Raw genomic sequence first — 9,525 nt, forward strand, 5'->3', positions numbered from 1 at the left:
TGTCACCTCCCTTCTGCTGTAGCACACTGGACCCCCTAAAAACTTGCTCTTGTGGATCAGGGGACTCTTTGGAATAGCTTTTGATGCAGTGTTGGGGTCTGTAGTTGGGTTAGGAGAAATCGGCAGGACTTGCCAGACTTTGTGTGAATGGCAGTACATTCTGCTTGCACAAAGGGCTCAAACTTTTCTAGATTACCCATAGATTCTGGACAGATGTTGGCAGGCATTTTGTTTTCACCCCCAGTATGACCAGAGCTGGTGATTATCAGCCCACTTCCGTTCTGGACTGATTACAGGCAGGCAAAGAAGACACTGTGCCCTCCCACATCATTGTTCGGTTTTGGTTGAGGGCACTTCGTGACTTCTCCATCCACAGCTATGCCCTGGTGGGCATGTACCCAGTACAGGTTTTCAGAATAAGTAAGAAATGGAAGACCCATGCTGCTCCCCCCCCCCATATATATGCACATGCGCATGCACACACATACTGATTGCTTTGGTTGTACAAAAAGAATGATTTAATAAATTGCTTATGTTGTGTGAGTTGATTGTCTGTATAGAGCAGAAGGATGTTCTTGCTTTGTGTGTGTGAGAGTTGATCCCAATGGATTTCTGATCCTTTGAAGATAAATGCCCTTGTTTCTAGTCAGCATTTCTGAAATAGTCAGGACATTGTACACTACATAAGGTTTCATTATTTTTAACGTTTGCATATATCCTTTTTACAACTTTACTAAATGTTAACTTTACTTTAGGTTAAGAAATGGAGTAAAATTCTGCAAAGTTCAACACTTCCCTGAGGTATTCTACTTTTTCTTTTACAAATATGTAAATGGTAGGTGACAGTGTTGATTTTATACAATACCTGAAATGTGCTTGTATCCAGTCACATTTGCTGACTTGTTCAGTAAGATCTTTAAAATGAGATAGACCTAAAACAAATGAAAAGCAATCCTTTTTTATATTGTTGTAGCCGCAGCACTGAATTCATTTCTGTTTGAAGGTTGTGTAATGAGGTGTCATTCACACATACCGATAGTTCAGTTAACATAATGTTGCAGTTCAGTGACATTGAGCTTAATATGTGAACTGTCTCCATTGAGAACTTTAGTGTTCGGGGTGAACTGGAGTTATATGAATGCTCTGTGATGGTTGTTTCATACATGCAAGTCATCACTTGATGATCTAGCCATTGAGAAATGAACATATATGTGTGAAGTTATCCTTAAATACTGTAGGGTGTGTTTATGGTTAAATAGCAATTATGTAAGAGACATTCACTCTTTTGCTTCTGAGTGTTGCATAGTAACTAAAAGAAATTGGAAGGAAATATTACTGGTAACTGAGAGTACAAAGAATTACATATTAAAAATTGGATTGGTAAAGTATGTGTTGGGTGGTGAGGTAGGCTTCTTTCAGATCAATTTGATAGTGTTTTGGATAAATCTTGAAAACATTGATGAGTCTCTGGAAAATTAGAATTGGTGGGATTATGCACATTTTTCCTACAGAAACAAACATACATTAGTTTAGGAAGTAAAAAAATACATACTTCCATTTGCAAATATCATACCAATTGCAATTTCTCACTGTGCATATACCAGAAAGTATACATATATGGGCTTCGTAAATACATAGATACATAGGATTTTCCTACAATAGTGTACTTCTGCATAGAAAAAACACCATGTGTGAAGCAGTCCTTATATTCCCTAGACCAATTACCATCTGCTGTAGACTAAAGAGTCCATCTACATAAAGGGCCCTATGGATTTTTTTTTTATGAGAGGGCAGAAGAGGGCGCTACCAGTTTAATAAGGAGGTAGTACAGTGAAATTGCTTGGTAAGGTAACACTCAAATAAGAGGCAAACAGTTAATTTTCAAATGAGTCAACTCTTCTTTACAAATGTCAACTCTTCTTTACAGATTTTATGTATTCATCTCAAACGATTCAGGCATGATCTTATGTTTTCCACAAAAATTGGGACTCATGTATCCTTTCCCTTGGAAGGACTTGATCTTCAGCCTTTTCTTGCTAAGGACAGCTCAGCTCAAATAGTGATCTATGATCTCTTATCAGTCATCTGCCACCATGGAACTGCCATCAGTGAGTTGATATAGTATATTTTTTCTTTTAGAGTGTGCAGATTGTTGCATGCCAGAGCATTTTATGCAACTGATGTGGAATTAAGGGGTTATGTTAATATATATTGGCATCTGCTTGCCTTGTAGTTCTTGGACTAAAAATTTCCTAATTGTTCTTGTGCTTAGATGGACACTATATAGCTTATTGCCGGAACAACTTAAATAATCGATGGTACGAGTTTGATGATCAGAGTGTCACGGAAGTAACAGAATCAACTGTCCAAAATGCAGAAGCTTATGTTCTCTTTTACAGGTGAGAAAGCAAGTGAAGAAGTTGTGAAATCATGGGTTTGATCCAGACTTCACTCCTCGCAGTGGAATCATCACATTGGCAGAAGGGAGGGGAATTGGTTTTGCCAATTCCCCTTTCCCCCTGCAGCTGCTTGCACCCTCCAAAAATCTGCCCTGCAGAGTTGGGGGATCCTCTTCCAGAGCAGACGTTTTGAGCAGCTGCAGGAGGAGGGGAGAATCAATAAGTGTCATCTCCCTCCCCCCTTTCCTTTTGCCAGTGGGATCCCTCCTTTTGCTCAGATGCTTTTGTGGATAGAAGGGGCCCTTCAGTTCATGGAACACAAAGTCTGGATCCAACGCAAACTTCTTGTTAGGAGCAAATACTAACTATTGAGTACCAGTAGTTCTCAAATTTGTTCTGCATAAGATTTAATAGGAGGTGAAAAAAGAGCTGGCTAATGCTTTCCCGCTGTTAGAGTTTTGATCAGCTGCAATTGTGATCTGAAACAGAAAGCTTGGCTTCTCTTAGGATGCTTCTCTGCAAGAAATTAGTGCATTTTTCCTGCTTGTTCTCAAGTTTTTCATAGAAGAATAGGAAGTTGTCTTATGATCTTCCAATAGTCTCAGTCAGACCATTGTTCAGTCTAGCCCAGTATTGTTGGCACTGACTGGCAGCGGCTCTCCAGGATTTCAGGCAGGATTCTTTCCTAGCCTACCTAGATACACTGGGGGGATTGAACCTGGGACTTCTGATTGCAAAGCATGTGTGCTACCACTGAGCTTTAGCCCATTTCAACTCTTGTTGAAAGCATGTGTGCTACCGCTGAGCTCTTACCTCTACTGTTTTTTACAGTACATTCTTGGAAATTATTGAACCGTTGCCCTAACATCAACACCTGTAAAAGTAAACAGAAAGCTGTGTTTTTCTGCAATATTTAGCTCTTTGCTCTAGAACAGGGGTGCACAGCTTCAGGCCTGGGAGCTAATCCAGCCCACCTGGGGTTCCCAGTCGAGCCCTCCAGGGTTCCCCAGGTGATCCTGTGCCTGGCCGCATCCCCTTGTCCCTGACCACTGATCTTCTGGTGGTTTCCCAGCTTTTGTGCATCTTTTCCCTATTCTAAAAGGTTTAAATGCCAGTCCTAAGCTTAACAGCTTTAAGCTAAAATATTCTGGGTGGTTTTTTGGTGTGTGTTTTTTGCATTTTGGCCCTGCCCATCACTGGAATGTGGCCCCTGAGAGCTTCTCCAAAATGGAATTCAGCCCTCAAGCTGAACGAGGTTCTGCAGCCTTTCTCTACAAGTTATATACTGGATAAGAGGAGACTTCATTTTAATGTTACAATCTTATTAACTGGGGGTTATGGAAACATTGTCTTGAGAGCAGTGTGTGTTTGATGTAAAATTAGAAGATAAGCTGAAGTGACTTAAAAATCTAAATATTTAAATATGATGGTCCAATTTATTTATAATACATTGTAACATTCTGTACAGAGGATAGCAAAAATCCCCAGATAAGTTACTGCAGTGAACTTGAACACTCTGCATAGATCGCTTTGAACTGATAAAATCATGTTTCTTCATTTGAATTCAGAGAATGCATATAGGACTGATTCTTGAATCAGATAAAGTGGAATTGAAAGAGAAGGAACTGTTGACTGTTCAACAGCTGGGAGTTGGAAAACAAGGGACTGTAGTGGTTTGAAACTTATCTGTTCCTATAGCTGAGCTTTTCTTGAAATGTGAACTGCAGCAGATGAAAAAGTTACTTTCCCAGTCTTAAGAGCAAATAAATTCTTTAAATGGATCAGGAAATTTAAGCTTTGAAAAAGTAGTATGATGAACTAAGTACATTTTTAAAGAAACTGTGGCTTGCTCAGAAACACAAGAGCCAGATATTGACCCCAAATGCATAGATTATTATATATTGAGGGACAAATCTTGCAGTCATTTGTAACTGACCTTATTTAGCAATCTGTACCAGGGATGTTGAAGATCAGATACTTCCATTAAAATAAATGGGTTCCCATGCACACAAGAGAAACATATGAGGTTGGATGTGCACACAGGTGAGGGTGTGGAGGAGGATAATATGTTAACATGTTAGTCTATACAGATTTGCAAGTTAATGTTTTCTACCTGGAAAAAAACAAAACTTGAATTGTTGCCTTAACTTTTTAAATTGGAAGTTCTTTCCAGGGAGTTGTACCAATGTATTGGCCCCAGGAACATAATCAAGTCACCTGTAGTGTTAGAAGGGCCTAGAGATCCATAATGCTTGCTTAAGTTCATTATTGGTGCAGTTCCCTTGCTAGTAAGCCTCTGAGCATGTGAAGGTGAGTCAAAGGGCTGATAGCACGGCTTACCACATTCCATACTAATGAGTGAATCAAGATGTGCCTGGGAAGTGAAATGTGTTTATGCTGAGCTGCAGGTGGCTGTGCTGGGAACCACACAATGCTAGTCTATGTTGGGAATGAATGCTAGGGGGCGGTTGTTGCTGTTATGCTGCCTCACTGCTAACATGTGGTATAAAACCCATTGTACCCCATGGCTCTGGGTTCAGAGAAGCTGTCTGATCCAACCATTGAGTATGCCTGTGTGCTGTAAGTTACTCAATAAAGTACAGTCAGGGCCAGAAATATTGGAACAAGGATAACTGTTTTGGCAGTTGGCCTCTGTACACCACCACATTGAAGTTGAAAGGAAACACACCCAGATGGGAGCGAAGTCAGGACTTTCAGCTGTAATTCAAGGGGTTTGACAAAAGTGGGGCACTAACCATTCAGGAAGGACAGCCAGTGGCATGCACATACCCCCATCATTGGTGGCTCATAAGTAATGGAACGAATGGCTGACAAGAAGCTGCATGGCCAGGTGTGGCCTGTTTCCTGGGTACCCCATGACCAATCAAGCAGATAAAAGGCCTGGAGGTGGTTCTGAGTGTTACATTTGCATTTGGTAGCTGTTCACTGGAACCCCCAACATGAGGTCCAAAGAGGTGTCCATGCGAGTGAAGGAGGCCATCATTAGGCTGAGGAAACAACATAAGCCCATCAGAGAGATGGCAAAAACAGTGGGAGTGACCAATACAACTGTTTGGAACATCCTGAAAAAGAAGGAATTAACTGGCAAGCTCAGCAACAGCAAAAGACCTGGAAGACCACGGAAGACAACTAAAGTGGATGACCGCAGAATTCTGCTCATGGTGAAGAGGAACCCTTTCACAACATCTAGCCAGGTCAAGAACGCTCTTGCGGAGGTAGGCATGTCATTGTCAACATCTACAGTCAAGAGACGGCTTTATGAATGTAAATACAGAGGCTTTACAACAAGGTGCAAACCACTGGTAACGCTCAAGAACAGACAGGCCAGATTAGCCTTTGCCAGCAAACACCTAAAAAAAGCCTGCCCAGTTCTGGAATAAGGGTCTTTGGTCTGATCAGACCAAGATTAACTTGTGCCAGAATGATGGGAAGAGAAAAGTATGGAGAAGGAAAGGAACAGCTCATGATCCAAAGCATACCACATCATCTGTCAAACATGGTGGAGGCAGTGTTATGGCATGGGCATGTATGGCTGCCAATGGAACCGGGTCACTGGTGTTTATTGATGACCTGACTGCTGATCAAAGCAGCAGGATGAATTCTGAAGTGCATAGGGCTATACTTTCTGCTCAGATTCAGCCAAATGCTGCCAAACTGATAGGACGCTGCTTCATATTGCAGATGGATAATGACCCAAAACATACAGCAAAAGCTACCCAAGAGGTTCTCAAGGCAAAGAAGTGGGATGCTCTTCAATGGCCAAGTCAGTCACCTGATCTCCACCCAATAGAGCATGCTTTTCACTTACTGAAGACAAGACTGAAGGCAGAAAGACCCACAAACAAGCAGCAGCTGAAGGCAGCTGCAGGAAAGGCCTGGCAAAGCATTTTGAGGGAGGAAATTCAGCATTTGGTCATGTCCATGGGTTCCAGACTTCAGGCAGTCTTTGACTGCATAGGATTTTCATCCAGGTATTAAAGGCGATCCTTAAGTTTGAAATGATGTTGATTTGTTCCATTACTTATGAACCACCAATGATGGGTGTGTGTGTATGCCACTGGCTGTACTTCCTGAATGGTTAGTACCCCACTTTTGTCAAACCCCTTGAATTACAGCTGAAAGTCCTGACTTCGCTCCCATCTGGGTGTGTTTCCTTTCAACTTCAATGTGGTGGTGTACAGAGGCCAACTGCCAAAACAGTTATCCTTGTTCCAATATTTCTGGCCCTGACTGTATCTCCTTGTAAGTAAACCTAAGGATCTGATTTATCACTATCTTGGCATCTCTAAATTAAGAGGTCGAAGCCCATGGCCGGGGCAATACATTTGGCGTAGCGAGCAGAGTGCCAAGAATACTGCTATGTTCAGATGCCAAGGGAAGGAGAATGCGGTTGTCAGCATGTTAAACCGACTCCCGGACTTCCACAGTTGGAGCTGTGGGGTCCAGCTGCAAAGCAATTGGCGGTCCTGTGTGGCCTGATTGCATGGCCAGAGGTTGAAGAGGACTGCACACCAGTGGGTCTGGAAACTGCGTTGAATCTCTGCAGCTGGAAAAGTGATCAGCTAAAGAGAAACAGCGTGCAGGACCTCTAGCATGGTTAATGCTGACAGTGTAGCAAACTGTCGGGCAGAAGGAGTCAAAATAGAGAGAGGAAACAGCAAAAAAGCTCAAGGCCGAGCTGAGAAAAGAGCAAGATCAGAGACTGTTAATTAGAGAAACATTGCAAGACAGCCAGGCCTCTAATGAGGCATGGGAGCATGAAGCTGAAGAAGTAGCTGTTAGCGTGGTACGCCGAGCTCTGAAGAATTGCCCAAAGACTGCTGAAGTGAGCAACATCATCACCCTGCCTGATTGGGATGAAATCCTTAAGAAATGGAAATTGAAGATGAAGACCCAGAAAATGAAGACGCAAAACGGAATAAAGGTGAAGAATCAGCACCCAGAGCACAGGCTAGACCCCTCTGAGAGTAGAAAGTGCATCAGGGAACGATCCCAAGGCAGAATGAAGCAGAGCAACCACGTTGCAGATCTCTGTCAAGGTAACAGTGTTTAGCTTTGAACTGTCCTAGAATTTCATAGAGCCTGTAGCTACTGACCATCAGCTATATGATTCCTAAAAAGTGTAACCATTAAGCTTTTGCCATGGGATTCCCTGCAATAAAGAAACCTCAACGATTTGAGTGTCCAGTGTTGGACTGCCTGAACGTGTGCACTGAAGAAATTGAGAACCCTGCAAGCATGTTCCTGGCCAGGCCAAACGCTACTACCATGCTCCTGCAAGCTGCAATAAATTGTGTAAGCTGGGAGACCCAACCCGATTGAGAAGAAAAGAAGATATCGTAGTAGCTGTCTCCAAAAACACCAATATCTGTGTAGCTGGCTGGCTGATGCTGTAAGTAATGTTACAACTGCAAACTAAGACTGTTTCCCTTTTCGAGACCCCAGCAGAAAAAGCTGACCTGAGTCATTTGTCGCCCCTGACAAAGCAAAGATTTGGCTGCCCTGTACCTCATCGTCTCTTGTTTCGAATTTGGGATTACAAAAACAAACTGTGAAGCTTTACTTTGAAGCCCTGCAAATCACCCTGGTGCCTCCCAGAAAAGATTGATGGCTGCATAAAGAATGCAAGTATACTACCATCTCCCTGCAACGTCCTGAGTTCTGGTACTTTGTTTTGTGTGCCAGGTTAAGGGAAAAGAAGAAGGGAGTGTGTCATGTTGTGAATCCCTGTCTAGCCTGTCTAGTGATTGATTGATAGCCCCAAGAGTCCCCCCCCGCACAAGCCTCAGTTTCCTTAGTCCTTGTTTAAGAAGCATTTAAAAGTACAGTTGTTGTACCCTTGCTGTTAAGAACCGTGCAGTTCAAAACTGCCCTGTAATTGTGAAGTTACTTTTGCAGAAGGGGAGGGGATCATAGCCAATTATCTCTCCTTTTCTCCTTGCAAAAGAGATAGTTTGTTTTTAATGTGTTTGAAATAACTTAGATTTAGATTTCCAAGTAGACCCATTGAAAGCTCAGAAGCACTGGCAATGTTTTTGCAAGCTCCCTAGTTAGACAGTCGCTTCCGCTCAACAATCTCTGAGCAACCAAGCCGAGACAGTGTGGGGGGAGGGGAGTAAATTTTTAGAGTGAAGAAGCATTATGAGAGCAAAGTTATAGACAATATTTGATTAGAAGTAGCCTGGAAGAGTTTAGGCCTATCCAGTTTTAGAATGTCAGAGTCTGTGTGAGCTTATCTCTGTCAGTGTTCTCAGAGCGGAGCCAGGGAGAGTCACCCAACTCCCTGTCCACCGCTGGTCTAGCCTTGGCGGGCAGAGAGGCTAAAAGCTGTCTGTGAGAACCTGATAGAGACAGAGAAAGATTTGCAGAAAGGTTGCCCAGCTTGAAGTGCCACTGCTAGAGAGCTGAGCGGTGCCACTCTATTTAGACAGAAGCCTTGTGAAAGCCTAAAGGCCCTTGTCTGTCAAGGGATCTGGAAGGGATGTACAGTCACACCTTCCCTTTTGAGCTGATACAAAGGCAGGGAGCCTTTGCTGGAAACATCTCATCTTCATTGCCCAAAGCCTTCTCTGTTTGGATCCATCATCGTCTGGACTTTTTAGAGACACTCTGCACATGGACTGGAACTTTGGATTGTCAAAGACTGCCATGGAAAGTACTGTGAGGCTCTTCATGGACTGGAACTCTTGTTGCTGGATTGTGTGTGTGCTTGTAGTCAGCTCAGTGTACAGCAGGCTGAGTTTGATCTATGACTTTTAGACTTCCCTCTGCCAGAACTCATGCAGTGTGGAGTGGCCAATGCAAATGCAGTGGCCTAGAGCTCTTTGCATGTATGAGTATGCCCTTCCTTTGATTTTGATGGGCCCTGACCATGCAGCCTGGAGGAGCAGTATGACTGCTAGATCTGCTCCATCATGCCTTACCATGCAAGAACTGTTTTCCAGTCGTGGTGTTAGATTTCAATGAAAGTTTGTTGTGTGTATTTTATGATTTCTTAAATATTATGTAATATTTGCAAACTTCTTTAATGTCAGTTGTAACCCCAAATGACACTGAGTGTGATTCCCAATGGTTTAATGGTAGTGCCACCCAGGACAGAGCCTTC

The 9,525-nt window shown here is 42.9% G+C and overlaps 1 protein-coding gene across 11 annotated transcripts in view; it reads left to right on the forward strand.

The window, feature by feature from the left end:
- USP33 (ubiquitin specific peptidase 33) overlaps window positions 1–9,525 on the forward strand; it is a 53,401-nt gene that overhangs the window by 30,051 nt on the left and 13,825 nt on the right. For all 11 annotated transcript variants that reach the window (XM_084852159.1, XM_084852160.1, XM_084852167.1 and 8 more), the window contains 3 exons: window positions 756–801; window positions 1,928–2,108; window positions 2,273–2,399. In XM_084852159.1, coding sequence (XP_084708285.1) covers window positions 756–801; window positions 1,928–2,108; window positions 2,273–2,399 — 354 coding nt within the window. The remainder of the gene's footprint in view (window positions 1–755; window positions 802–1,927; window positions 2,109–2,272; window positions 2,400–9,525) is intronic.

The sequence above is a fragment of the Heloderma suspectum genome, chromosome 4, assembly GCF_057233095.1.
Source record: "Heloderma suspectum isolate Gila_16-S chromosome 4, 16-S_ref, whole genome shotgun sequence".
Taxonomy (NCBI): Eukaryota; Metazoa; Chordata; class Lepidosauria; order Squamata; family Helodermatidae; genus Heloderma; species Heloderma suspectum.